This window comes from Pinus tabuliformis, chromosome Q, assembly GCF_031772625.1.
Source record: "Pinus tabuliformis cultivar Carrire ecotype Pingquan chromosome Q, CPIR1, whole genome shotgun sequence".
NCBI classification, from domain to species: domain Eukaryota; kingdom Viridiplantae; phylum Streptophyta; class Pinopsida; order Pinales; family Pinaceae; genus Pinus; species Pinus tabuliformis.
The window spans coordinates 1083623189-1083651117 of NC_142296.1; the positions used below are offsets into that span (position 1 = coordinate 1083623189).

General features: G+C 39.1%; 1 protein-coding gene across 3 annotated transcripts; it reads left to right on the forward strand.

Annotated features, from left to right (window-relative positions):
- The first annotated feature begins 1134 nt into the window (after nucleotides 1-1134).
- Nucleotides 1135-7806, forward strand: LOC149223293 (putative receptor-like protein kinase At2g42960). 3 transcript variants are annotated; one of them, XM_089385793.1, is made up of 10 exons: nucleotides 1135-1925; nucleotides 2021-2204; nucleotides 2784-2861; nucleotides 2956-3641; nucleotides 3785-3889; nucleotides 4059-4181; nucleotides 4421-4591; nucleotides 6238-6367; nucleotides 6474-6683; nucleotides 6815-7806. In XM_089385793.1, exons 4-10 carry the CDS (start codon nucleotides 2974-2976, stop codon nucleotides 6932-6934), a joined length of 1527 nt encoding a protein of 508 aa, XP_089241919.1. In that variant the 5' UTR covers nucleotides 1135-1925; nucleotides 2021-2204; nucleotides 2784-2861; nucleotides 2956-2973; the 3' UTR covers nucleotides 6935-7806. The 3 variants fall into 3 exon arrangements, with proteins under 3 accessions (XP_089241919.1, XP_089241917.1, XP_089241918.1); XM_089385791.1 differs by having other exon boundaries at nucleotides 1135-2204; XM_089385792.1 differs by having other exon boundaries at nucleotides 1135-2204; nucleotides 2795-2861.
- Nucleotides 7807-27929: the final 20123 nt, after the last annotated feature.

Here is a 27929-nt window from a genome sequence, read left to right on the forward strand (position 1 = left end):
ACTTGACTAAGTTAAACTAAGTTAACTAATTACAACTCATCTTATCTCTTTAACTGAAAGTTAAATTCCTCAATTAATGGAGAAACTATTGCATGTCCTCACATAGACTTCAAGTTTGATTTTCCTTAACTAATTAACTCAAGATGAATTAATTAATTAATTTCCAAACTACTGTTGATATCAAATTCGAATTTTACTTCCTATGTTTAGTCCAGGGAGACTAAAATAAGAATCCATCATGAACTGCTAAAAATAGAACTTCTATTTTTAACACTTCCATTTTTCATTCCCTATTGCCCAATCGAGCGCTGGTACCCAAACTGCTGTTTTTTGCAGTGCTATTTTTAGCACTTCTTGTTGCACACTTCTCAACAAGTTCTTTAAACTTATATTTAAAGAAACATAATATTAGTAATTGAAAGTAGTTTTAAGTTTTACTTCAAAAATATAAAAATAATAATATTCTTTATAGTCATTATGAAATTATATTTAATGATTTTTTTTTTTGATGGGACTACATTTTCATTATGTTTAATATATCATCCCAATTAAGACGTGAAAATGAATGAGTAACTTAGCATAAAAAAGTGCCTTAACAAAAAACCTGATCATCTATCCGAAACGCGTTAAACACATTTAAAGAAATGATAAAACTATATACTTTTTACAATTATAATTCAACTTCTTACTTAAAAATTATATTTTTTAATGTAAAAAAATGATATAATGATATAATAAATTATAGCTTTTATATAAATGAAAAATATATATTTTTTAATAATTTTTATTTATCTAATAAAATGTGATTTCAATCCATTATAACTATCAAATAGTAACTATTAACTTATTTATTCCTAAACACCTATCATTTCAAATTACCAACTTGCATTAAAAACACTTACCATTTCAAATAACCAACTTGCATAAAAATCTCTTGGAACACATAATTACACTTGATTAAGTTTCCCCCCATTAAAATCCCAAAATCTTAAACATATAATTACACTGGAGCTTATATTTTCCCATTTAAAATCCCAAAATCTCACCCCACTTCCTGTCTTTCCCGGTTCCCCCCATCCCATTTGGTACACTTAATTCTCATGATACTTTGCCTAAAATAGCGCACACTGCCACCCTTCCCTCGCTCACTCCGATTCACATCGAATCTAGAGTTATGTGTTTGATTTTCATACTCTCACAGAATCTAGAGTTGCATGTTTGATTTCACCAAACACTGTCACTTCAACATCAAGCTGGAAGCAGACGTTGCACAAACAGTAGTGCTTACCTCATTCTTGCATCAGGCCAACAAAGCCCACGGTTGGGTTTCTCACATTTTTATTCTTGAAGTTTATAATACACACTTCACCCTATTACTCTCACGCCCAACCCCCGGCGGCTGCTGCTTCAGAGCATTTCTTGAACCCTGTGTTTGCTTCGTTCTTATGTAAATGAAATGCAGAGGGAGAAGGAAACATTGCTGTTGAGAAAGGTGTAAGAAAATGCAACATTTCCTCTTTCTGAGAGTCCCCTGCTTGCCTGCCATTTCCAATCAATCAATCTTGCTGGATGTTTACTGAATCTCTCCGCCCCCTTCTTCCAATACCCATCTTTCAGCCATTGGGTTCCTGTCAGACTTGGTGCCAAATCTGATGAATCTACACAACTGGGCACCCTCTTTCGCTACTTTGTCCCATTTGCGGGTACCGCCTAGTTGGTGTGAACTTCGTTTTCTGTATTGGGTTTCCTTTAATCTCTTCAATGCTATTTTATTGCAAATTTTATGAGCCCGGTCAAGCGGTGTAGCCTGTCTATTCCCGCAACCACCAGCGGGCCTGGATTGCTTTCGCTTACAGTATACATTTTGTCATGAGATAGTAGGGTTGGCCAACTGTGTGGCCCACGGAAGCTTGCTTGATCTTCAGGTAGCTCCACTTCATCTTCCATGGGCCTTGTTTTTGAAGCCTCAGGCTATTACCCCCATCAAGTAAATGATAAGAAGAATGCAATGTGTATTCAGGTATAACGTATTTTTTGTCCCCAAAGCAAAAAGTTCGCAGCTTTCGTTCTCTACAGGAAATCCTGGCAATTAAGGCAGAATACAGAGACTTTGGGCACTATGGGATATTTTTCTCAGGGGAGTTTCTTAATTCAAGCACGGTCATTCATTTCACGACCACCCGAGTAATCCACATATCTGAGAGGTGATTTTCAATTGCCGAAATTGCAATCTTTTTTCATATTATGGTGCTGAATTTCGTCTTTTAATTACTGCTGCTTGTACATTGTTAATCCCCATGCCCCAACAATGCAAGAGCCTAGTTTTGGATTCGTTATTCAAGGAAAAATTGTTTCTTCAACTTTGTAATTTACAGGTAGCAGAGCCACAGTTTTAAACTCAATTGTCAATTCTTTTTATCCTCTGCGCATAACCATAGCCAATGCTATTTTTACTGATTAGGCTTAGATCGATACCATGCATACTTAATCAGGAAGTGTCATTTGATTATGCCTGCCAAAAGCATTTGGGTGTGCAGGCACGGGCTGCTAAATTGGTTTATACCTATAAATTGTTATTCTTGCAATGTAGATTCAGTAAGTTTTAAAAGTTGAAGTAAGGTTCCCTAAAAGTCCATAACGGACAAGCTCTACTTTCAGATTGTTATCGGTGAAAACCTATCGACCATAACACATATTTAATTTTGTAAAAGCAATTTTGGCTGGTGATGGGATATTTATAAAGGTTCGCATTCAAACATGGGTTTAGTGTGTGTCCTGTCTAGTTTGGTTGCAGATGCAAGCTGTGCTTCGGGGGAATTTAGCTGTTTACCTTGGCAATTGGCAGTGATAGAACGTTCGTGGTATGATGATTTCATTTTACTTCATTGCTTGGTTTAATGCAATGTTGATTGTTACCTTCCTATTCCTTGCCTGAAAATTACTGTTCTCTGGCAGTGGAACTAGACTTTAAAAATGTCGTCTGGAGGGTTCTTGAATGCTCAGTTATCCAAGAAGACATCCATTTTTGGGATGAAACTCTGGGTCCTGATTGGTTTGGCTGTTGGAACATTCATTTTCTTAATTCTCTTTATGTTATCTCTTTGGCTTGGTTCTCGGAGAAAGTCGAGGAGAATACTAGAAAAGCTGCCCATTAACCAGATCCCAAAAGTTTCAAAGGAGATAAAAGAAGTAAAGGTTGATAGAAAAGGGATTAACAATCCTCCCCAAGGTGATGCAATTAGCTTCACTAATCAGGGCAATTCCAGCAAGAAAAATTCGGACAAAGTTTCGGTGCCCGTGGGGGTAAAGGGTTTTTCTGATGCAAAGAAGAGTAGTCCAGGGGGTTCCTCTCTTCAACAGAAGGGCGGATTCTCACAATCAGTAGACGGGGGAAGCTCAGAGGCACATTCTATTTATAGAGGCTCCTCATCTTTTGCAACGAATACAGCTTCACCGATGAGTGGTATGCCTGAAGTCTCATATCTTGGATGGGGTTATTGGTTTACTTTAAGAGATCTAGAAATTGCCACAGGTTATTTTGCAAAGGAAAACGTACTTGGTGAAGGTGGTTATGGAATTGTCTACAAGGGTCAGCTTGCAAATGGAACTATAGTTGCAGTTAAGAACCTATTTAACAATTTGTAAGTTGTTTTATCTTGAAATAATGTGTGCAGTCTTTGCTGTTCTGCTTTCTTAATAAACCTTTCTTGTTATAAAATGCAGGTATGTACTCTTTTTTGGAGGTTCTTTTCTTAATTACTTGATTCTCTGTGATTTGTTTCAGAGGCCAAGCAGAGAAAGAGTTCAGGGTGGAAGTGGAGGCCATCGGCCGTGTCCGACATAAAAATCTTGTACGGTTGCTTGGCTATTGTGTAGAAGGAACTCACAGGTACAAACTATTAATGCAGGATTCATATGGAGCATTTTTTTTTCACGCTTTTATTGTGTATAAAAAAATAGTATATGCAAGAACTAGAACTGATTATCTGCGAAAGTGCTAATGCACTGTTCTCTTATTCTCTATTTTACAATGATGTTCACTATTTATTTCCTTTCAGGATTTTGGTATATGAGTACGTTAATAATGGCAATTTGGAGCAATGGCTTCACGGAGCTATGAGGCAATGGGGCTTTCTGACTTGGGAGGCCCGTATGAAAATTATCTTTGGGACTGCAAAAGCGTCTGTATCCTGTTATCTTTCTTCTTATTATTCTTCCCACTATGTTATGCGGAGATAACTGTACTTTAAATATTTTTATTGGATACGATCTAAAACTTGAGATATGATATTAGGCTGTAAGTTTGTTTCTCTTCAAGGCTATTATTGAATTAAAAACTTTGTGGCAACCACCTGTTTGACGTGCATTTAATTTCCTTGTCATCATTTTAGCTCTGAAAGCCTGATTACATTCTTTGCAGATTGGCATATTTGCATGAGGCGCTAGAACCAAAGGTTGTTCACAGGGATATTAAATCAAGCAACATCTTGATAGATCACGAATTCAATGCAAAGGTTTCTGATTTTGGTTTAGCAAAGCTTCTTGGATCAGGAAAGAGCCATGTTACAACGAGAGTAATGGGTACATTTGGGTACAGTGACACTCTCTCTCCCAACTTTCCTCTGATTTGACTGCTATTTGTTTTTTCTAGGTCCATTCTTCCATGTTACAATAAATAAGGTTTATTCAGCAGGCAGACTCTTCAGCCATTGTCCATGGATGAGTGTGACCTGCCATATCCCAAGACTTGATTAAACGTGCATCTAAGTCTACCTGTATTTATGTAATTATAAGGAAATAAACATGCCTCTCCCCTTATCTAGTACACATTGCTATATACTTTTAGAAATGATTATCTAATCCTCCGATTTCTCTTATCTCCTGGTTACATTAATTGGCTACATACTTAATTTTAGGATTAAAATGATTTTAAACTGTACCATGCATGTTGGATCCTCTCATCTGCTTGCTTGCCTGATACAAGGAAAAGCATATTTCAATTGGCCCTGCACGAATAATTGTATTGCAAGATGAGGAGCCTCTCTGGCTAATTTAGACTCTCGACAGAAAGTTGTCTTGAATATATACCTAAGTTGCATGAAATGCCGAAACGTTTCGGAGTTTCCGAAACAGATATGTTTAGAAATGTCACCTCCCAAAAATTGAAACGTCAGTCGAAATGTCATGTCTATATATATATATATATATATAAGTGAATAACACATTATCTTTGCAGGGAATAAGACCCATAGATGACAATTTAGAAGGAAAAACAAGTCTATATTAACTCTCATAGATGATTACATGATGGTTGAGTTTCGGCCAAGTTTCGAAGTTTCGGGTATCGGTATGGCTCGAAATGCTGGGTTCCTAGAAGTTTCGTGCAACATGGAGATATACCCTCCATGGGCTTGTGTAGTACATACTACATACAGGGGCCCTTTAGGTGGGCTGGAAAATGGTTTTGAGTGAGATGTCACGTAAACTTAAGCTTCCGACAAAACGTTTTGACATCTTGCATAAATTTGTTTCCAGCGAGGTAATTAGAAGACTGAATTACTGAACAAGATTCTAAGGGGCCTCCGTTAAAATATAGTTTTTTAGATGATATCTTCGAAAGATGTTTTCTATTTTGGAACATTACCACTAGGAAGGAGCTGCCCGGCATAATGGTTAGCAAATAACATTGCATTTCATATTTGTATATCAATTGGATGTACTGCCTTAACAGAAGTTGGCTTCTCCACTACTTGAATTTTGAAGTTGATGGCTCCAATAGTTACTTATGAGTCATGACACAGTAGTTTATGTTTTTTCGGCTGTTAAACTCCTTTCGATCAGAATGATTAGATTATGAGCATGGAAACTCTCTCCTTTTGAATTTGTCTGTGTGTTGTAACTTGTTATGGCTGGTTTTATGTTCGCATGCAGTGCTATTTGGCTGGTTTGTTCCTGTTTAGTTGTCTTGCAAACATTTCTGTTAGTTCCTGAATTTCTTGTCTAGATTATAATTGTAGATCAAATTCAATTGCAGACTCGGGCACTGCTGGAGTGCGTTATTTGATATTTTTACACTAATTTTATTATCAGCTGTATTGTGCTTGTTGGATTGATCTGTATATGTCATCAAAATCAGCACTTTTAGGTGCTTCAATGATATTTTTGGTAGCACATTGGAGTTTTTACAGACATGAAATGGATGACTTAATTTATCCATGATTTTACTGTTGCTTCTAGATATGTTGCTCCAGAGTATGCAAATACAGGGCTGTTGAATGAAAGAAGTGATGTCTACAGTTTTGGGGTCCTCCTCCTAGAGGCTATCACTGGACGAGAGCCAGTCGACTATGGTAGACCTGCAGGAGAGGTACGTTTCTATTACATTATAACTGTATAGGTAGAGCCAAGAGGCTATAGATGGAGATACACTCATCAAATTCACATTGGAATAATTGCATGGGCTGATGCTACAGGTGAACCTTGTTGATTGGTTAAAGATGATGGTAGGGAACAGACGTTCTGAAGAAGTTCTAGATCCAAATATGGAAGTAAAACCATCTACACGAGCTCTCAAGAAGGCACTTTTGGTGGCACTAAGATGTGTTGATCCGGATGCAGAAAAAAGGCCAAAGATGGGCCAGGTTGTGCACATGCATGAAGCAGATGAATTGCCATTGCGTGAGGTAGTTTGTTCCACTCCTCCCTCAATGCCCTTAGATCTATTTACTTGACAATTCATTGGTTTAGCATATATGACAGCAGACTTGTATATTACAGTCAAATACAGCTAAATGCTAAATTCATTTAATTACAGAATCGAAGAGTCAGAGCATACCGGGCTACACACATAGAAGCTGGGACTCAAGATAGAACTTACCGATTTCCAAAAGGCAGCCCTGGTTCCAGAGCTGGAGGGTCAAAAGCACAGCAATGATTTGTGGACAACACAGATGATTGAGGTTCAAACAAAAATGGTCAGAAAATATAAATGATTTCAGGCACGGTATCATGCTTGGTTTCCAGGATTTTATCTTTTCAATTGAATTCTGTTAAAATCTTTAGAACTCTTCAAGAAGCAAGATGATTGATAGCTATTAGCCAATGTTTCTTGCATTCTTATACTTTTCACATGAGAAGTAGCCACTACTTATAGAATACTATAAAGATACGATGATATTTCGACCCAAACTGGACAGTTTATTGGTCTAAAGAAAGCCCACTAGAAACCATATGGTCAGCTTTTCCAAATGCTGGGATCAAGCAAAGCTTCGTGTGACATAAAGGGAAAAGGATGGGCAAGCCTTCAAGATTCCTATGATTTAGGCAAAAAGTCAGTGGGACTGGCAGATTAAGCAGGCCTTTGTGCTTACAGTTACTTGTTTGGCTGAGCATGTTATCATGAAGTGCTGGCTTTTTTATGTTTGTCTTTGAGGTATTTTGGAGTGCTTGTGCCATTTCCCAATGGCAATGTAAACAAGGGTTTTATTCTCTGCTTTGTTAACTTATAGGGTATTATAGTATGGAGACATCTTTGTTGATATTATCTCTGACAAGTTCTTAGTCACAGCACATATGTTATACAGCTATAGCTTTGAACCTCTATGCTCATAAAGACGGTACAAAGGTTTTGGTCATGTTGTATTTTGTGTACCTCTGGAGACCAGGTGTAGAAGAACGCAGTTGGTCCAGTTTCAAACTTGACGTTATAATAATTATTTTTATTTTTCTTCTGCTACCTTAGTGGCCATAACTTGTATCTTTTTTCACAGAGTTGATTATGAATATTCTTGGCATGCTTTAGGATTATTTTTCCTGAAGGGTTTCTTTGTCTCTTTGGCTGGGCCTTGATGTTTTCCATGTATTTTTGTTGTTCATCATAGAAAAGCTGGTTTGGCAACTTTTATTTTCCATCCACCAAAATGTTATATAAAAATGAACTTTCTTTTTGGTTTGCTAGTGTGTCCGTGACCAGTGTTGCACAACTCGTACTCGTATAAGAATTATCTGGCTATTGACTTGGTGACTCGCATAAGACTCGGCAAAATACAGAAAAAAACTTAAAATATGGTAAATTTTAAGCACAAAGAAAAACCTAATGAAGGAAGTCCACGCCGGGTCTAGGGATGGGTCTTATATGTGTTCGTGCGAGTTTGATATGAGTTTTATGCGAGTCAATGGGTCAATGCGAGTCTTATGCGAGTCAGCACGGGTAAGGGTCTTATGTGCGGGTTCTATGCAAGTGACCTGTTTTGGCATATGACTCATCAAGACCCGTGAGTCTTGAAGGGTCTTATAAGGGTCGTGCTTCACTGTCCGTGACTTGTGGGACTGACTTGTGGTCTAAGAAACTGCGACCTAGGGGCATTGAAGTAGTCAAAATCATCTGGGGATCACACCGGACTTGGGCCATGCCAACCCTTAATGGGGCTGGATTTTTTGGGTGTCTCTTTCTGACTACCATGAGTTTCGAACCTTGGCCGCTTTACAGAATGAAACCCTCAAAATCCAGTCACACTAGTGGGACTTCACTACATAAAAATAAACTTAGTTTTTTTTTCCTTTGAAGAAATATCTTTATATTCCATTTGAGGACTATACATGTTTCGGTCCTTGAGGGACTCTCAGACAACAAGGCTTGAATCCATTACAAAGATATGTTCATTATGAGCTCAACATGTCACATGTGGGAATTTATTCTGAGCGGTGAGGATAACAATGTTTCTCCCAACCATGCGAGCTACATCCAATTCAAAATGAATTTAGTTATATGTATGCATGGAATTAAATAGCAGTCTTACTATGTCTTTCTCAAATGGCTGTTTTGTAGCCCTTCATCTCAACAAACTAACTTTATTGACTAAGTAAAATTAGTAGTCTGTACCATGCTTTGTTATGAGTGAATTGAATGGTGCTGTAAAAGGGGAATAGTTGTATGCATTACTCTGCAATTTCCGTGAAAATTTATCCTGATCAAATTTGTTTTTTAAATCTGAACCTCAAATGCAGTTTTCTATTCCATCATGTATGTCTCTATCCATGCTTTTTTGGGAGTTCGATTGATTCTGTTAATCCAATTCACTACTATCCGAATACGATAGGAACAAGATTAAGATTGTAGAGATATAAATAGTGCTTCATATACTGTATGAGATTTCAAAGAAAATAAGGAAATATTTAGGATGAGTTTTTAGCATGCTAATTGTGTTTACATCACAACAAACCTGAAAATGAGCAGATACTTTATAAGGAGTATTATCATGCATTGTATTGATTCAAAGTGGGGAAGTTATCAATTTCATATATTGACATGCAAACAGGTAGAGACTTGAAGCTCCCCTAATAAACTGTAGTGTTGAGTATCCAACCTTTATCAAAAAGGAGGGACTCTGTTTACACCGTTTTACACTTGAGGCATGTAACTGCCTGACTTGACATAATGGTTGCAATGGCTGAACAACTAATTAATGGTTCCCTTGTGGGGCCATACTGGTTACTCTTTTGAGGAATCAAACCCTAGTGGAGCCTATAACATTCCATTGCTTTCACCGACCTGGTTGAACTCTGTTCGCCGGAGATCCCAACAGGTGACAATAAGCATATGAAATAAACCAACAAATATCCAATTTTTGTCTTGCAATACTTTAAAATATTTAGTAATTAGAATCCCAAAATGTCGTTGAAATGCAGCCTTACCTGTTATACATCAACTTCTCTGTTCGACTTGTTCATCCCAAGGCAACATCCATGATCCCTTATTGAAAAATAAAGTCTTTGAACGCATAAATGAATTGAAACCAACAAATATCCAACTTTTGTTTTCCATACTATACAATATCTAGTAACTAGTATTCGTAGATGTCATAGAAATGCAGCCTTATCCACTATATTACAGCCTCATGTTCAGTCTCAAGGAAAAATCGATGATTCATTCTTGAAAAATAATGCCTCTGAGATGCCTAATAAATTGGCAACTCAAAGTGCATGATGCGTTGGATGAGAGTTGGCTTGGTAATGGATTTTTTCAAGTCTTTGATATGTCAATGGCATTTTTTACCCTCTGAATAAAGTTGATGTGTTAATGATAATTTTTACTCTTCCAACAAAGTTGATATGTCAATAATATTTTTAACCTTATGAATAAATATATCAATTAATTTAAGGATTTCATCATCAATGTGAAAAATGCTAATTTGAGCTATTATTTTTGCTATTTTTAACCCTAAAAAAATTGATCAATTAATTTCATCCTCAAATGGAAGAATGTTAATTTGAAATTATATGAATCTTGTGCCCTGTTTTCTGTGGGGACATGTTTCCCACTTCTGAAATGCCCCCCATGACATAGGAAACTACCATAATGTTTATGGGAGGCTTAAAGAAATTGATCAATTAATTTCATCCTCAATTGAAAGAATGTTAATTTGAAATTGTATTTATCTTGCATCTTTTTTTCTGTAGGGACATGTTTCTCACTTCTGAAATGCCCTCTGGTATAGGAAACTACCAAGATGTTTATGGGAGGCTGAAAATGCCTGACGGATTTTTAGACAGTTATAGGACCGGCTAAAGTTATTTTGCCAGTTTGTTTCCTATGTTTTTAAATTTTCTTTTAGTTAAATAGAAAAAGAAATATTTGTGGTCTGCCTTACCTTGCAAATCCAAACACATGAAAGGTTAAAAAAATAAAAGAAAACACAGATTTGAACTTTTGATTATAGGTGACAACAAAATCAGCAATTTGAATGACACTTTCTCATAGATAAAGAGAGCATTTCTTTAAAGCATGTGATTGATCATTGTTTTCACATTATTGTGGAGGGACAGTTCTCAAGTGCGTTCGAATTATTTTCCTCAAAATATGCTTTAAATTTTTAACATATAAGCAATATAATAGAATGCATATTACCAAAAAAAAATGGTGGCCAAAGGTCATGCTGCCAAAAGCAAACAAAACCTGAAAAAACCTTCACATTTGAAGGAACACAAACTAGGATAATACTATCTTGAGAGCGACAATGTTGAAGTCATTAAAGTATATTTAATTCCTATCATTAACCGATATTAAAACCACTAGACTAACACCAACACTAATCATAAGGCCAATGCTTCCATGCATGAGCTGACTATGCCCTTGAGGCTACCAAGCTTATGTGGGGAGGTGAGTCATTGTTGTGCTTAGGTATAGGTTGACATACGTTATGTGGTAGCATTGACACATTAATGATCCAACCTAATACACTTTTATTGGTGGGCATTCATTCTAAGAAATTTGTCAATGATCCAACCTAATACACTTTTATTGGTGGGCATTCATTCTAAGAAATTTGAAGTAGAAAAATTTGGAATTCATCATTGTGTAGGTGGGGGGGTGCATTTCATCATTGCTTTGACTAGTTGTTGTGTTGTTGGCCTTTATTTATTTATTTTAACAAAGTCGGGTACTTATGTATTATAAAACCAGCATTATAGAGTTCTTAGTACATACGGGAGGTGTATCTGAAAGCTGAGAATCAAAAGCGGGTTCGCAGACTCATATTCCTTGTTGCTTCTTTTGATTAAACAGAAAGCAAAACAAAGACGGCTATATTGCCTTACGAAGGAACCACCTATCCAGCTAAATTTACAATGCATTCCTTAAGGGAAATGTTGAGTGACTGAATCATCAGGATTCTTGACACTTGCCTTGGTTGAAGCTTCCGCCTGGTAACTCTGGGCAAGGGAGCGGATGTGCTCCATGGCCGCCTCCAAGTGGCTGCATCTCTCTTTCAATGATTCAATTTCAGTCTTCCTTTTGTCCAATTTTTTGCGCTTTGAGTTCCTGTCTGCATGATAATCATCTTGCAGCTCTTTCAGCTGCTTGGTCAGGCTGTTGATCATGATCGTGTGGGTCTTGCACATGGTGCAGTCCCTGTTGTTGAAAATGTTGTCCAAAAGGTTGCCGGGTTGAGCCTGATCAGCTGATGGACTCTTCTGTTCTGCCATTCTATCAAACAGCAAATCGAAGCTTGTGGGCTGGGGAGACCCGTGAGGAGCTATGAGCGGGCCTATAGAGGGAGGGGAGAAGATGACACTGAGATGCTGGCTCAAAAGAGAGAGGAGCGACGGGCTCAGAGGCCTGAGAGTGAGCTTCGGGGGTATACCTGAGACCCTACTGCAATCCAGGAACAAAAGAGTCAGCGAATATAAAACAACAGAGTATAAAACTGTAGTTACCAAGAGCACGCTGCGGAGCTTTGCTTCCCGATGAGAGATGAGGCCTTCAGCGGGTTGCCTTCTGTTACTGGAGTCGCAATGGGGGTGTGGTGCTTTGCCCAGAACTGTGCGATTACTTGAGACTCGACTGCAATATATAAGACCATGGAGGATCCGCATATGCCTGGGTTGATTCTGAACGGGTCTGTTCTTGGGAGAGGAGAGGTCTGTTGATTTGATTTGGCTGCTGGCAAGGAGCGTGCGGAGGGGATAGACACGATCCCATACCCTGAGAATGGCTGCGCTGGTCATATAATGAATCCCAAAGAGATATAATTCCATGATGATGGTCAGGTCATGAGGGCGATTAGATTTCCGATGGTACCAGGTAGAGCAGAAAGGAGATTTGGGGGAGGGCCAGATACGGAGGAGAATATACCTGTGGTGACTGGGTTTCTTGGGAGAGGCGATGTGGGAGGCCCGCTTAGGGGATGTCTTTCTCATAAACTGTGTCATTCTCCTTAACTTGACCTGTTTGCCTTCTTGTAGCCTTGTTCGCTTGTTCATCTGCTTCCACGTTGTTTGCTCTGAGGATGTGCTTGAAGGTGGCACTGCCAAGAGACCTGATATTTTCCATTATCCTTCCTTTGATATTGTTTAATGCTGCTTGTTTGAAGTCTTTCCCTGAGGTCACTGCTGCTATGATGATAGCAGAGTCGCCGAGAATTAATAGGTTTCTTAGGCCAAGTTTCCTGGCAATGGAGGTCCCCAGGAGTAGGCTGTATGCCTCTGCCTTATTGTTTGTCATGGTGCCCATACCCCATTCAAAAGTAACTATGTTTCTCCCTTGACAGTCCTTGATAACTCCACCTGCTCCCGCTTGGCCCGGGTTGTTCTTTGATGCCCCATCAAAGTGGAGGGTAGGTCGGTTTTGATTTTGAATCCAGTTTTTAACTTCTTCCTTAGTCCCTCTTAATTTCCAGTCCGTGTTCCTCCTCCCTGTGTTTTCTTTCTTCTGAGTTCTCCCTTCATATTTGAATTTGCTGATCCACTCTTTAACTCTTGCATCAGTCAGATCCGGGTCTGCCTGGTTAATGCCGTTTGCCTCAATGGTCTCAGTGATGAGTGCCATCGTTTTGGCTAGAACGCTGGAGATACTTGGCTTTTTGCTCTTGAATATACACTTATTTCTGGCAATCCATATCTGCCAGCAGAGATTGGCTGGGATGCTGTTCCATATCCTTTTGACTAGACCCTTACATTTGCCGGATTGAGGGAAGCTATTTCCCCAGTGTTTCTGTAGGAGAGTGATCTGGTTGGGAAGGTCGTTGATGCTTAGGGGGCTAGTGATGAGATTCCAGCAAGCTCTTGCAAAGGAGCAGTCCATGAAGAGGTGGTTAATGCTTTCCTCTGCTTCCTTACACATGCAGCAAATTGATGGGCCTTGAATGCCCTTCTTCCTGAGATTTTCAGCAGTAAGGATTTTTCCATGCAGAAGGGTCCAATTAAAAAGCTTTACCTTAGGCAGACACTCAGTTCTCCATATTGCTTTCTGAAGTGGCCAATTGTTAATTGCTGAGGCGTTTTGCAAAACTTTGTAGCCCTCTTTGACCGTCTAATTACCCCCATTAGGGTCCCAAACAAATTTGTCTTCCTCCATTCTGTTTGTGGGGGCAGAGCCTATTAGCGAAGTCTTGAGCTCAACCCAGAGGTTCTTAAGGTCATCAGGGAGGGGGAGAGGTCTCCAACCTGTCCAGCAATTCTGATCCCAAAGGGAGATATCATAAAGAGTTTTGATCTTTGCCTCTGCCATCCACCTTTGCAGTGGCCTGTAGTTAATGAGTGTTGCCCTTTCCTCCGTGCCCATTATCCTGTCCTCCCATATGTTGATATCCTTGCCATTACCCGGAGCTCTTGATATGCAAGATTTGAAATGAGGAAGAGTCTTTTTGATCAGCTTCCAAACAGGAGTACACTGTCTTTCAATGATGTTTCCTGAGAGGATGTTGCTTTTGGTCCCATTTAAGTACTTCCTCTTGATGACCTCTGTCCACCAGGTCCCTTTCTCATTGAGAATTCTCCATAGCCATGTTTGCTAGTCTTGGTATTCTGATTCCGAGCCCTCCTTTTTCTAGGGGAAGAGTGACCTTGTCCCACTTCACCAAGCTGAACTTTTTTGTGTCTTGCTTTCCTCCTTGCCACAGGAAACTTCTGATAATCAGCTCCATGTGCTTGTGTATGCCTGCCGGGGCGAGAGTGGTAGCAAATTGATAGATTGGGAGGGCTGATAGAATGGCCTTTATGAGAATGGTTCTACCTGCCAAGTTAAGCCAATACACTCCCCAACTCTGAAGTTTCCCTCTCAATTTCTCGATTAGTTTCGCCCAGATCTCAGATTTGATTGTTTCCTTGGCTAAGGGAAGCCCTAAGTACATGAAATGGGACCAATTCCCTTGGGCAGGGATTTCCATGATTATGGAGATTCTCTGAGTTATGTTTCTTGGGACATTCCAAGTGTATATCATACACTTATTGTTGTTTAGTTTGCCTCCAGAAGCTTGAAGGAAGAGTTCCAGAATTTTTTTGAACCTTCGGGCCATAATGCTGGAGGCTCCCCCTATTAGCAGAGTGTCATCTGCGAAAAGGGAGTGATTGATTCCCTTAGATCCTCGGACTATATCCACCCCTGTTATTTCTTTTGATTTGCGCTTGTTCTCCAAATGTAAGCTGAGGGTTTCAGCCATAATAATGTAAAGAAAGGGTGACAACGGGCATCCCTGCCTCAATCCTCTTGAACTCTTGAAGGCAGTGCAGGGCCTTCCGTTGATGAGGGGAGCTGTCCAGATGTGGGAGATGCATTCCATGACCCTGCTAATAAAGAACTCTGAGATGCCAAATTTCATTAGGACTGCCTGAAGGAAGGAATGGTTTACCCGGTCAAAGGCGTTCGCCATGTCCAGCTTGATGATCATACCCCTCTCCTTTCTGGATAAACTGCTGTGAATTGCCTCCTGGATGAGAATGACATTGTCCGTTATATGTCGCCTAGGAACAAAACCTCCTTGGTTCTCGGATATGAGGGAGGGAAGGATTTTTTTTAGCCTGTGCGCCAAGATCTTGGTGATGATTTTGTAGGAAACGTTACACAGTGAAATAGGGCGGAATCTGTCAAAAGATTGGGGATTTGGGTCTTTGGGGATAAGAGCTAAATGAGAGGACTTAATGCTGCTGCCCAGTTTGCATTTTGTAAAGAAATTTTTTGCCATTCTAATATAATCTTTCTTAATAACTTCCCAATGGGTTCTATAGAAGGCCACTGTAAATCCATCAGGGCCTGGAGCCTTATCCATTGGCATGCTGTGGATAGACCTTTCTATCTCTTCCTTCGTGATCTCCTTTTCTAATTCTGCGTTTTGTTCTTCTGTGATTTTATTCTCTATTATATTTAGGAAATCCAGATTTTCCATGTAATGGGGGTCAGCAGATAGAAGATTTTGAAAATGTCGAGTCGCTGCTTCCTTGATCTCCCATTGCTCTGTTAGAACTCTGCCCTCCACTGCTATTTTCCCAATATTGTTCCCTGCTCTCTTCAATTTGATACTGTTATGAAAGAAAGAGGTGTTCTTGTCGCCTGATTTGAGCCAGAGGCACCTCGATTTTTGCCTTTGCTCTTCCTCTTCTGCTCGATTCTGTTTGTACAGCTCCATGTACAAATCATTTTCTTTCCTTAAGTCTTCTTCTGTGTCTTGGCCCTTCTCTTTTTCTTGATTCCACTCCGCTAGTTTCATTTGGAGATCGATTTTCCTTTTCCCTTCCTCTGTTGCGAAATTTCTCGCCCATTGCTTGATGGCTGTCCTGAGAATTTTGATCTTTGTTTCCCATATGTAGTGCGGGGAGCCCATGATTTCTGTTGCCCATTTCTCCTTTACCAGGTTCCTGAAGTCTTCATTGTTTTCCCATGCTCTATTATACTTAAAGGGTATCGGTCCCATATTTTCCCCTTTAACCAGATGCAGTGCCACTGGTTTATGGTCTGATATATAGCCTTGTATAATTGTGCTTTGGATCCTTGAAAAGTTGGCCACGATTATTTCTTGAACCAATATACGGTCCAGCCTCTCTTTGATGTTGTTTTTACCAGTTCTCTTGTTTGACCATGTGAAACGCCCGTTCTGAGGAGGGATATCAACAAGACTGTGAGTTTGGATGATTTTTTCTAATGCATCCCTTGAGGGATCTGCAAAGAAATTTCCCCCCATCTTCTCTTCCGCATTTCTTATTAAATTCAGGTCTCCTCCCAGGAAGATATTTCTGTCCTTGGCATTCATTAAATTTGTGGTGATTGACTCCCAACAAGAGGCTTTTTCTCTGTAATGGGGGGGGGCGTATACATTATATATTGTGTATTCTTCAGTCTTGAATATGTTTTGCATATCTGTTCTTAGCCACCATTTGTTCTGCATGCTGTCTTTTAGTTTCCATTTACTTTTGTCCCAAATTGTTCCTATTCCACCTGAGGCACCTACTGCACTCAATCCTATTCCTTCATAACTTCTGCTTCTCTTCACATTGCTTTGAAAATCCTGATCAGTGATTTTGGTCTCCTGGAGTAGTAGAAAGTCTGGGTGTTCCGATTTGAGAAGGTCGCGGACTGCATTAGATTTTAGGGAGGAGCCCATCCCCCTACAGTTCCAAGAGACCAGATTCATCATTTACTTGGTTTATTGTGTGTTCCACTTTTCTCCTTCATCTTCTCCCCTCTCCCTTTGGTCTTGTCTAGATATGTATCCATTGGCTGCTGGGTCCCTGTGGCCATTTCCTTTGCGGCGTTCTCATCCCTTATCTCTTTGTTTGACTTCCTTCCTACTTTTCTGGGTGGATCGGTGGATGTGATATTTTCCTTTGTCTTGTTCCTTGTTAGGATTCTTTCAACAGTTGGGGGAGGGGAGGTCGGGGGGGGAGAGGGAGGTGTTGCTATGGGGCCTCTCGGAGAGGGTGAGGGGGATGGGGGATCCTCTGTCGAAAGGGATTCAAATGGGTTGGAGGAAGAGGGAAGAGAAGGGCCAGATCCGGAGGGATGGGAGGCTGGGGTTGGGGTTTCATTAGGGGGTTTTGAGAAGGTTCCAGGGGGTGGATTTGACTTCTTCTTCTTGACTTTTTCCCATGTTTCTTCCGGGGCTTCAGCATTATCAGAGTCTATTGATTTATTTTTACTACACCTATTAGCAAAATGCCCATATTCATGACATACCTTGCACTTGAATGGCAGCTGCTCGTAGTCCACTTGCTGTATATGCGTCCACTGATCTACCTTGAGTTTGATCGCTTCCGGTAATCCTTTCCCCAAATCCACTTCAACACAGATCCGGGCACATGCATGCATGTTCTCCCTTGGTTCCGATCTATCAATATATTTCCCCACATCATTTCCTATAGCTTTCACCGATTCATCTCCCCAGCAGTGGAGAGGCAGATGGGGGAGATGGACCCAGACCGGGACAGCACTGGGTACGTCCATCTCGGGGTCAAAGTCGGGGGTCCATCTGTTGAGATAAAGGCCTCTTGTGTCCATGAAGTATGGGCCGTTCCTGAAGATGAGATTACGGTCTTCCACCGTTTCGAAGAGGAAGGTGAAGAATCCCCTCCCGCAGAACCTTATTGCTATCTTTCCTTGGACCATTGAGTTCCAGTTTCTTTCCACCCAGCGTTGGACTGTGCGGGGAGAGGGCCATAGTCCGGTGAACTGGCCAACCAGACCACGGTCTGCCAGGGCAACTGCAGCTCTCCTCGGGAGGGCGGGAGGGAGCGAAACTTCCGGGATTTCATCAAGCTTCTTAATAAACTTTGAGGCTGTAGGGCGAATTTTCTCTGAGGTATTCTCTTTAGTGAGAGAGGCAAACATCTTCTCTAGTTCCTGTTCTTGGATTGGCGGATCCATTGTAGGATAGGTCAGAAGCGCAGGGGGCGCTCCAGCGAAAGTCTGAGAGGGGGAAGGGCCGCAGGCCCTCAAGGAAACGGGCAGGAGGCCCCAGGGTGAAGGGGACGAGCAGAAGGGGAGGGCTGCCCAGCAGCAGCGCTGCCAGGCTCAGGCACGCTGAGGGAACAAGCGCACGCAGCAGCAGCAGGGCGCGGGGATGCAGCGCGCAGTTCTATATGTTTTCTAAAGGATCCTTCTTAATGCTCTACTTGTGTTGTTGGCCTTTATTGTTGGTTGGTTCTTATGTTGTTAAGAGACACCTCGTTGTTGTTTCTTGATTAATTATATTAAGATTATGGTGGGACCTATGTTGTAGAGAGCATTTCCCAAGTTTGTGAATAATTGCTTGAAATGGTCTAATTCCATGACCACATTATTTCGATGGCATTGAATCTAATTGGATAATTTAGTTATAATTGCAATCTTGTTAGTTCAAGAAAAATCTACACATGCTACATGACTACCAAAAGTACAATCATTTAAACTTTTCCAAGCGTGAAAGAATAATTTCAATCTAAATCATGTATTTGGCTTTGGCAAACTACTAGTCAAGGGGTGGCTATCCCTCGATAGAACATATTTTGAAGAACCCTTGAAGAGGTAAAATTGCCATTGACATATAGAGATTGAACCCACCTTTAGGAGGCTTCATTTTTTCTACAAAACAAAAAAAAAATGCTTGATTGTTTTTGGTGTGCCACAAAAGACTCATGATAGTAGGAAGACCCAAATGAGATAATTAATAGCCTAATGCCAACCCATTGTTAATTAAGGATTGTAAACTAAGGACCATGCATAATAGCCACACTAAGGTTCTATCGATGCCTTCCAAATGACCATGAGTAGGTAGGCCTTGCACAAGGGCTTGCACACAAGCATGTATTATGTTAATTGATTATGTGGTGCTGATTTTCCAACAAACATTGTTGAACTAACAATGCAAAAATGGTAGTCTTGGGGTAGAAGGATTATCGAAGCAAGGAAAGTCAAAGGGAGATAATCTAGATGGAGGTAGAAGAAGGAAGCTAGACAAAAAATAGTCAAAAGAAGGAGCCTCAACAAATGAAAGATCAATGGCATCAGTTGATCCTAGTGTTGTTAACAATGACCTATTGACATTGACCACACAAATGAAGGACTTATTGACAAGGAAGAAGCTTGTTGTAAAAAACTCTTTACAAGGGCTTAAAAGTTATGGACCTTGTACTTTGAAAAAATAGATAAATTGAGTACACATTCTATTTCAATAAAGATAAGGTTATGAACCCACAACAATATTACTTTTGTAAACTTTAGATTTGTTTTAGATATTATATGTGTAATCAAAATATTTTTTATTTATTTTCTTTATTGTGCAAAATTTTATAACAATTTCAATTTTGATTTAGAATCACACCATAATTCATCTAACAATTTATAATTTAACAATACATGATAAGAGGGGAAATACATCTCTCTATCTGATATAGTCCCTTGATATAGTTTCAATTAACAATCCTCTACTAATTGGACTACCCAAATTTGATTTACCTCCCAACAAGCTAGGCATGTTTGTAGCTCTCTAGCTTTAGGAAACCTAGCTCTTCATCCTAAAAGGTCATGTACAACACAACACGCTAGTATCTCAAAATTCACTCTCTCACATTTCATAATAACTCATGAGTTCATAGTTTTTTACTTCTTAGGTTCTCCTCCCCTTTAGTCCAATGTTTCACCAAGTCTTGTAAACTCTTCTTCTTTCCCCCAACTTCATTTTATCCTTCACTCCCATCACCTTCCTAGCCTCCTCAATATAGTCTAAAGAAGGTTAAATATAATAATATAATCCTTTCTTGACAATTGCCTAAGATTTATTACCTAACGTGCTATCTACTTCATTAAATCAAATTTAAGTTTGGCTGGATTTATTTCATGATATGTTATCAATATTGCTAAATGCAATTCAATCTAGATAAATATTTTTTTTTCATTTACCAAAATAATATTATAAAATCCCAAAATAATCAAATAATTTAAAAGTAACATTAAAATATTTTAATTTTTATTATACTACAAACATCACACACCCGCCATAATGATAACATAGTAACTAGTATACATCATAATAATATTGGTTTATATGCACAAAGTATGTATGTGTAGTTGACACATATATAGGTTGTGCATGTACTAATGATAAAAACCATTACATGTAATACATAATTCTCGTATGCTTGACCAAGTAGACAATATAACAAATTTCATAATGTATCAATCAATAATCTATTCTAATATAACAACAACAGTCCATCATTCAAAACCATTTAGTACAATTGAACATTACCCCAAGATCATCATACTTGCATTCAACAAGAATTTAATACACAAAAGGGACTAAAAAAAACACTAAGTTTATATTTCTAAGTCCCAACAACAATCTCAACTACATTGAGTCACCCTTCCTTCCTACCCTATTTTCATCTTCCACATCATATCCTTTACTCTATTGGACGATATTGAATCATCAACTATATTAACTTAAATCTAGACAAAAGCCATAAGAGGAAGTGTCAAATAAATTTACCAAGCTTCTCTAGTAGACAATTAGCAATCAACGTATCACATCTATGAGAGTATGACTTAACACTACTTTCTTATAACTCCAACATTTTGTAGGATAAACAATGGGAAAAACCTTCACCACTCCTAATAGAATTAAGGTTAACACCCTATCATTGACTATTGTGTTGTTGTTGTTGTTTTATAGCTCTATCATTGAATATCCAGTTTAGGCAATTGTGCCTCTTGTAAAACCTGTGCTTGTTGAAATATCATAACAATGCATTTGTTGTTTCTCAAGTTGTTCTTTGTCAGAGAACAATGCCAAACCACTCTATGAAATCTTGTACACCTTTCTGCTTTAGATTAAACTTTAAAAGTTCAATAGTGAAAGGGGCTCCTTCACTCCCAAAAAGTAGAAATGAAAAGATGTTTTCATGATATAACCTAAAATGTCTAAGATAATTGATAGGCAACACTCGCCAACAACTCATACAATTTTTTTTTAATTTTCCAAGGACATGTAGGCTACCATATAAAGTTTATGAAATATTTTAGTAAGTTGGTAGCTGAATTGTCTACTTTGCTATCCAAGATTTAGAATTTTGTTGGTCAACAAATTATCAAAAAATTATTTTGACAATATACATGAAATATTAATGAAAACCCTTGTTTTACAGGGCCCTAAGTGGGATATCCCATTTCACAGTCATATTGATGCCTCTAATAGATCAATAGGTGCAGTCCTTGGACAAAAAGAATTTAAAGAGCCATTTGACATTTATTGCATAAGAAAAAAATTGTTAAGAACAAAACTTAATTAGACAATCATTGAAAAGGATTACTCATTGTGGTTTATGCAATCAATTAATTTTGACATCACATCATTAGTTATCTAATATTCATTCATATTAGCCATTCAACCATTATATATTTTATGAACAAAATAGACTTTAATGCATGGATATCATTAGATGGTGGTTGTTATTATAATAGTTTGACTAGACGATACTTGACAAACCTCGGAAAAAAGATTTTGTGTATTTTTTGTCTAGACTAATAAATAATGAAGATTAGGAAGTTGTTGATGACTCCTTTCTTGATGAGAATGTAGTTTCAATCTCTATATAAATCCCATGGTTATTGACATAGCAAACCATCTCACTATAGGAGAGTTTCCTTGACACTTCACATATAGAAAATGTTACAAGATTGTCAGAACATGTGTCACATACACATGGATTATAGGCTAGCTATTCAAACTTGGATTAGACCAGATACTCCATTGTTACATAAGGTAAGATGAGGTACATGCCATACAACATGCTTTCCATGGTGCATCTCGCGGGGGCGTTTTGTTACAAGGAGGACAACTTACAAAGGTTTTCAAGTATGTTACTACTAACAAACACTTCACAAAGACATAAATGAATATGTATCACATTGCGATGCATGCTAATGACTGGAGAAGCCTAGAAAAAGGGATAAGAAGTCAATAAAAAATACAAGCTTAAAATATACCCTTTGAAAAATGGGATTTAGATTTTGTGGGACCCATTGACTTACCATCCTATCAAAATGATTACATACTAGTTTGTATGAATTATGTAACCACCCCTCCCACATTTACCTACATTCACCGGCCTGTCAGGGTAAACATGAGCTGAGAGATAATATGACATGACTCAACCCCCTAAGTGAAGTTAAGGAAGTGGAATCAACAAACTGAAACTTTACTGACCTTCCTTAGGAGTTACAGGACCCCCTAGGAGCTAAACAACCACTCTAGGTGCCCAAACCTTGAGCTAACTTGCCTTTTTTAGTGATTTGGTCTCCCAGTTGCTTGCATAACAAGGTAATCCAACAACTGTAGCCCTCCAGTCACATGGATAACCCTGCCTCCTAGTGACTACAGTTCAGATTTCCCAGTTCTGAGCATGCGACCCCAAAATCTAAGCCACTTTTCCAAGGCTAGTCTCCAGATCATTGCCTAGAACTTGATGAGATTTTCCAGAACAATAAAGGACACAAAGAAAAATCCTCTAACACAAAACTTGATCAAGGAATTGACCTAACCAGGCCTAACCATGACAATCATTTCGTCAAACATATAGTGAACATGAAATCTGCAGGTCATGAATGCATATCTGAACATGAAGGTCTGATACTTATATGAGGATCAAAAAGAAGGTAGAATTCCCTGTCACAATAGCTATAGTAACATCTATTAGGTCATGCATTAAATAACCATTCATTTACCAATAAAAACATGATAAGATCCATAACTAGAATCTGTCATAAAACCATGCTTATAATCAACATATAACCAAAATAATAACAATGATAGAACAACCATCAAAGCCACATCATAACAAGTACATTTACTCATGAAATACAAGAGTAAAAATGCTCTTATTAACATATGCAAAAGCTAACCAAGTCAGGGACTTCCACGTACCACCTGACCATAGATTGTGCTCAACCAAATCTGTCTTTCAACCAATCACCCCCATGCCATATACCAAGCATGAATATGGGACTCACAACAAAACAACCAAGGCTTCCTTAGGCTTTACTGCAATCCCTCCAAAAATAGTCAAGGGACTCCTAGGCTCGAAACAAGAACTTACACAACCAGGGTTTATCACAATCCCAACGTTACTGGTCAAGGAATTCCTAGGCCCAAACAAAAAAATACACAACTCGACTTTACCACAATCCTGCCCAAACCGATCAAGGGATTACTAGGCCCTAAACAAGCTTGGATGCCTCCGGATTTCTTCTCCAATACCTTGAGGAATTTTCCCATCTCCACTCTCAGGATTTACGCAATCCCATCAAAATCGATCAAGGGATACCAAGGCCCTTGGGAAATTTCCCGAGATCACCTCACCTGGTTCCAAAACCATCCAAAAATCTAAAGCTCAACCAATTAAAAGAAACCCATCACACCATGGCTATTCGGAAATGGCAAGGCAAGGCTAAAACTACTGTCACACTTGAAAAAACCCATGCCAATGACAACAATGGAACCAAATGCACACATGCATGTACCATGCATTCCAAAACTAGTAAGGAAATCATACATGAAACTTGATACCTGCAAGTATTCCCGTTGAAGTTGCTTGATCAAACTTGTCTTGCTCAATCCTTAATTTATTTTGCTTTCTTTTCCTTCCTTTCCCTTCCTTTCTCCTATGCTCGAGTACTCCAAGAATGCTCTAAGTGTGCAATAATATGAGACAGTATAGAGAATAAAGAGAGAACTCCACAATAGAATTGTCAAAAGATTCCACTGAAAAATGTTGTGAACCGATCCTCAGAAGCCTTTTTATTATCGAGACCTCTATTTTCTTCAATTTCTCTATTTTTCCTTCTATTTCCTCCTCACATGCAAATCTGTGACCTTTCATCTCCCTTTTCTCCTATTTTCCCTTATTTTCATAAATAAATGCCACATAGTGCCTCTTTCCTTTTCAAAGCCTTTTCCAATGTCTTTTCCAATTTCCTTAGCCATAATAAACCAAATGAACACCCACTAGGATTTTTTTGCCCAACATCAGCTTGGAATATGTGTCCCATGACCTTGGTCTTATTTTTTCCTTTATTAACTTTATTACATGAAATTTTAACGTGGGGTTGTTATAGACTCTCTCCCTTAGGGGAACATTGTCCTCGGTGTTTAATGACACCTATGACCAACAAGATCATTGAAAACCAAAACATATTCCCATGGAGCTTTATAACTTTTCTCGATGTAATATTTACAATGAACAACCTATTGAAAAGCAAACCAACATGACAAGCATAACAACATGACAACCATACCGCTTATTGGAGATTTATAACACAACTCATTATGGTATTTACAATAACACCCACACATAAATATATACATATACCAAAGCTCCCTTGCCTCAACTGACAAACAATGAAGGATACATAGCCCGCATCTTATCAACCATCTCCCATGTAGCTCAATTGGCCCCAAAGTGCTTCCACTGCACTTTAACTTGCTCAATTTCTTTGTTCCAGAGCATTATCTATTCCGTTGCAATATGCACTTAGGTTTCGACTAGAATTCTCCTTCTGTCTCCACCTGCAATACAAACCAACCAATCACATGATCAACATCCTTTACATATCTTTTAAGAAATGAAACATGGAAAACATCATGGACTTTCATTGTTGGAGGTAGTGCAAGTATGTAGGCCACTGGTCTAATCCTCTCAAGGATCTTGAAAGGTATGCAATACCGAGGTTCCAACTTAGCACATGACCCAATCCTCAAGGAGCTCTTCTTGGGTTTGATGCGCAAATACACATGCTCCCCAACCTGAAACTCCTTAAAATACCTTGTGTTGATCTGCATAACTCTTCTATCTATCCTATGCTACCTTTAGATTCTTCTTGATAAGCTACATTTCCTATTCCATCTCTACCAACATGTCTGGTCCAATCAACACCCTGTTCACTGGATCACTCCAACTGATAGGAGTATTACAACTCCGCCCATGAAGTGCCTCAAATAGACTCATCCTAAGTGGCTTCTAATACCCATTATCTTAAGCAAACTCAACGAGTGGTAGATACTCTTCCCACTTCCTCTGTTGGTGCATAACATACATCCTCAACATGTCCTCTAGAATCCCATTGACCATCTCAATCTCACTATTTCTTCGATGAAGACCTGTGCTACTTCACTAGTTGAATAAGTAGAATTTACTATAATAAAGTTAGCTACCTTGGTTACCTGTTAACCACAACCATAATAGAATCATGTTGCTTCGATGTCCTCGACAAACCTGTAATGAAATCCATTGAAATGACCTCCCATTTCCACTCTGGAATCAGAATCGACTGCAATAAACCACTTGGATGCTTACACTTTGCTTCTACCTGTTGACAATCCAAACACCTTGCGACAAAATAAACTACCTCTTTCTTAATATTTGAACAATAATATAATTTCTTAACCACTATTAGAGTGTTCTAATATTCTGGATGACCTAAATATGGTTTGACATGAAATTCCCTCAAGATAAGCTTCTTGAGTTCACTGTTTTTCGACACATAGATCCTATCCCTAAAACTCACTAAGCCATTTTCCATGAGATGATAATTCACATCTTGATCACCTGTACCCTGCTGTTGTAACGTGTACCTAAGCTCCCTATATCTGTCATCCTGTTGTCTTGCCTGTAAGATCTGATCTGGTAAACCTGTCCCATATGAGCTCATAGTTTCTATGTGATTCACTTTCACTCTTCTGCTAAGAGCATTTGTAATCATGTTCTCCTTTCCCTTAATGTACATGATTTCGAAGTCAAACTCATTGAGTGTGGGCAACCATCTGGCTTTCCTAGCATTCAGATTAGGTTGTCAAACAGATATCTCAACCCACTGTGATCACTCATCAACACAAACCTCCTACCAAGAAGATAGTGTCTCCACATCTTCAATGCATGCATGATTGCTGCCAACTCATGATCATGCGTCACATAGTTCTGCTCGTGCTCATTCAGTTTCCTTGATTCATAACATACCACCTATCCCTCTTGCATCAAGACTCCACCAAGTCCTCTCTAGCAAGCATCTGTACATACCACAAACTATTTATCTAGATTTGCAATATTTAGAACCAGAGCATTTGTAAGCAACTACTTCAATTGCTCAAAACTCGTTGCACATTCCTCTGTCCATTCAATTTTTTTCCCTTTGCGTTGCAATGATGTAATAGGATAGGAAATCCGTGAAAAGTTCTAGATGAACTTATTGTAATAACCTGCTAACCCCATAAAAGATCTGACCTCATCCATATTCCTATGAGTTTCCCATTCCATGATAGCTTTGATATTTTCCGGATCCACTACTATACCTTGTTGATTTGTGTAGCTTGGGAGGTACTCCAAGCCCTAAGGTTAATGGTTTGGAGAGAAAAAATCCACAAGGGCAGCTTGTGGGATTGAAACCCAAGTATGGGGTTTTGGCACCCATCAAGATTTGGGACAAAACATTGATGGATTTACGACATGTGATGGATGAGGATGATAATGATTGGAAAGACGATTCCAACAAAATGAAAATAGCCCGAACCCGAGTTGTCGTTAAAGAGATATGAATTTTTGAAGTTGGCTAGTATTTACTGGTTGTCAACTAGGCTGAATTGAATAATCCAATGGACGTGTTTCTTCAAACATGAAGTTTTGGGAGCCATTATTTATGGTATATATAGAAGGTGATATGGAGCTATTTTGAGCATCCATCTTTTGCAACACACATAAGAGTGAAGCTCGTAGAAGAGGAGAATATCTTTGTTTTGGGCCGCAATTAGAAGAGATAGGACAACGAAGGAGGAGAGGGCTAATTCAAGCCTAGTTCAAGAATCCAAGAGCTAGAAGGAGGGTCGATTTCCCTTGCTGGAGGGCCGAAGCTTCAAGGGTTGTTTATAGACTGTTTGAGGGAAGAAAAGAGGTGAGGTATGACTGTTTTGGAGGGTTGTTAGGGTGCTATAGAGACCAATGGTAGGCCGCAGGCTTAGCCACACCAAAATAGGGCTGCAAGAGGCTTGAGGGGCTGTTATATGCCCAAAACATCAACACATAGAGGCAACACCTTACCTTGAATAAGCCGCAGTTATTTGGACACTGTTTTGTGGGTTTATGAAGGGCTGTTGCAACATGCACTTTCTCTAACGAGGCACAACAATACAACATTATTGCAACATCATTGAATGTGTGTTGGATCTGCATTTTTGGGTCAGTTTTGGATCATTTATTGGAGTAACCTGTTGGTGCCATGTGGAGGACCTTCTATGGTGGTGAAGAGTCCATCCTAAGAGCAGATTCAACAGTGAAGTATTGGGTGTCATAGAGATGGTTGGAGGGAAGCATGTTAATAACCCAAAGTAGCCCTAGACGAGCTATCTTGAAGGATAAAGAGTAGCTGAAGGTTGGGTGAAGGATAGTGCCGAAGTACAACACTTTGATGGATGAAAGTTATTGCTAGCCTGGCAGATTTGAGCTTGGGTATTGGCCAGCCTAGAGAGCAGTTGATGAGCCCATGTTCATTGTAGGAGAGATGACTTGCAACAGTGATAGGAGGTAGCCCTCTTGGAGTCTCGATGTGTAGTAGCCTTGATGGACTAAGGCACTACTAGTGAGAAATACAAGTGCGACGGACCGACAGGACAAGATATGACATAGAAGTGCTGCAACCAAGT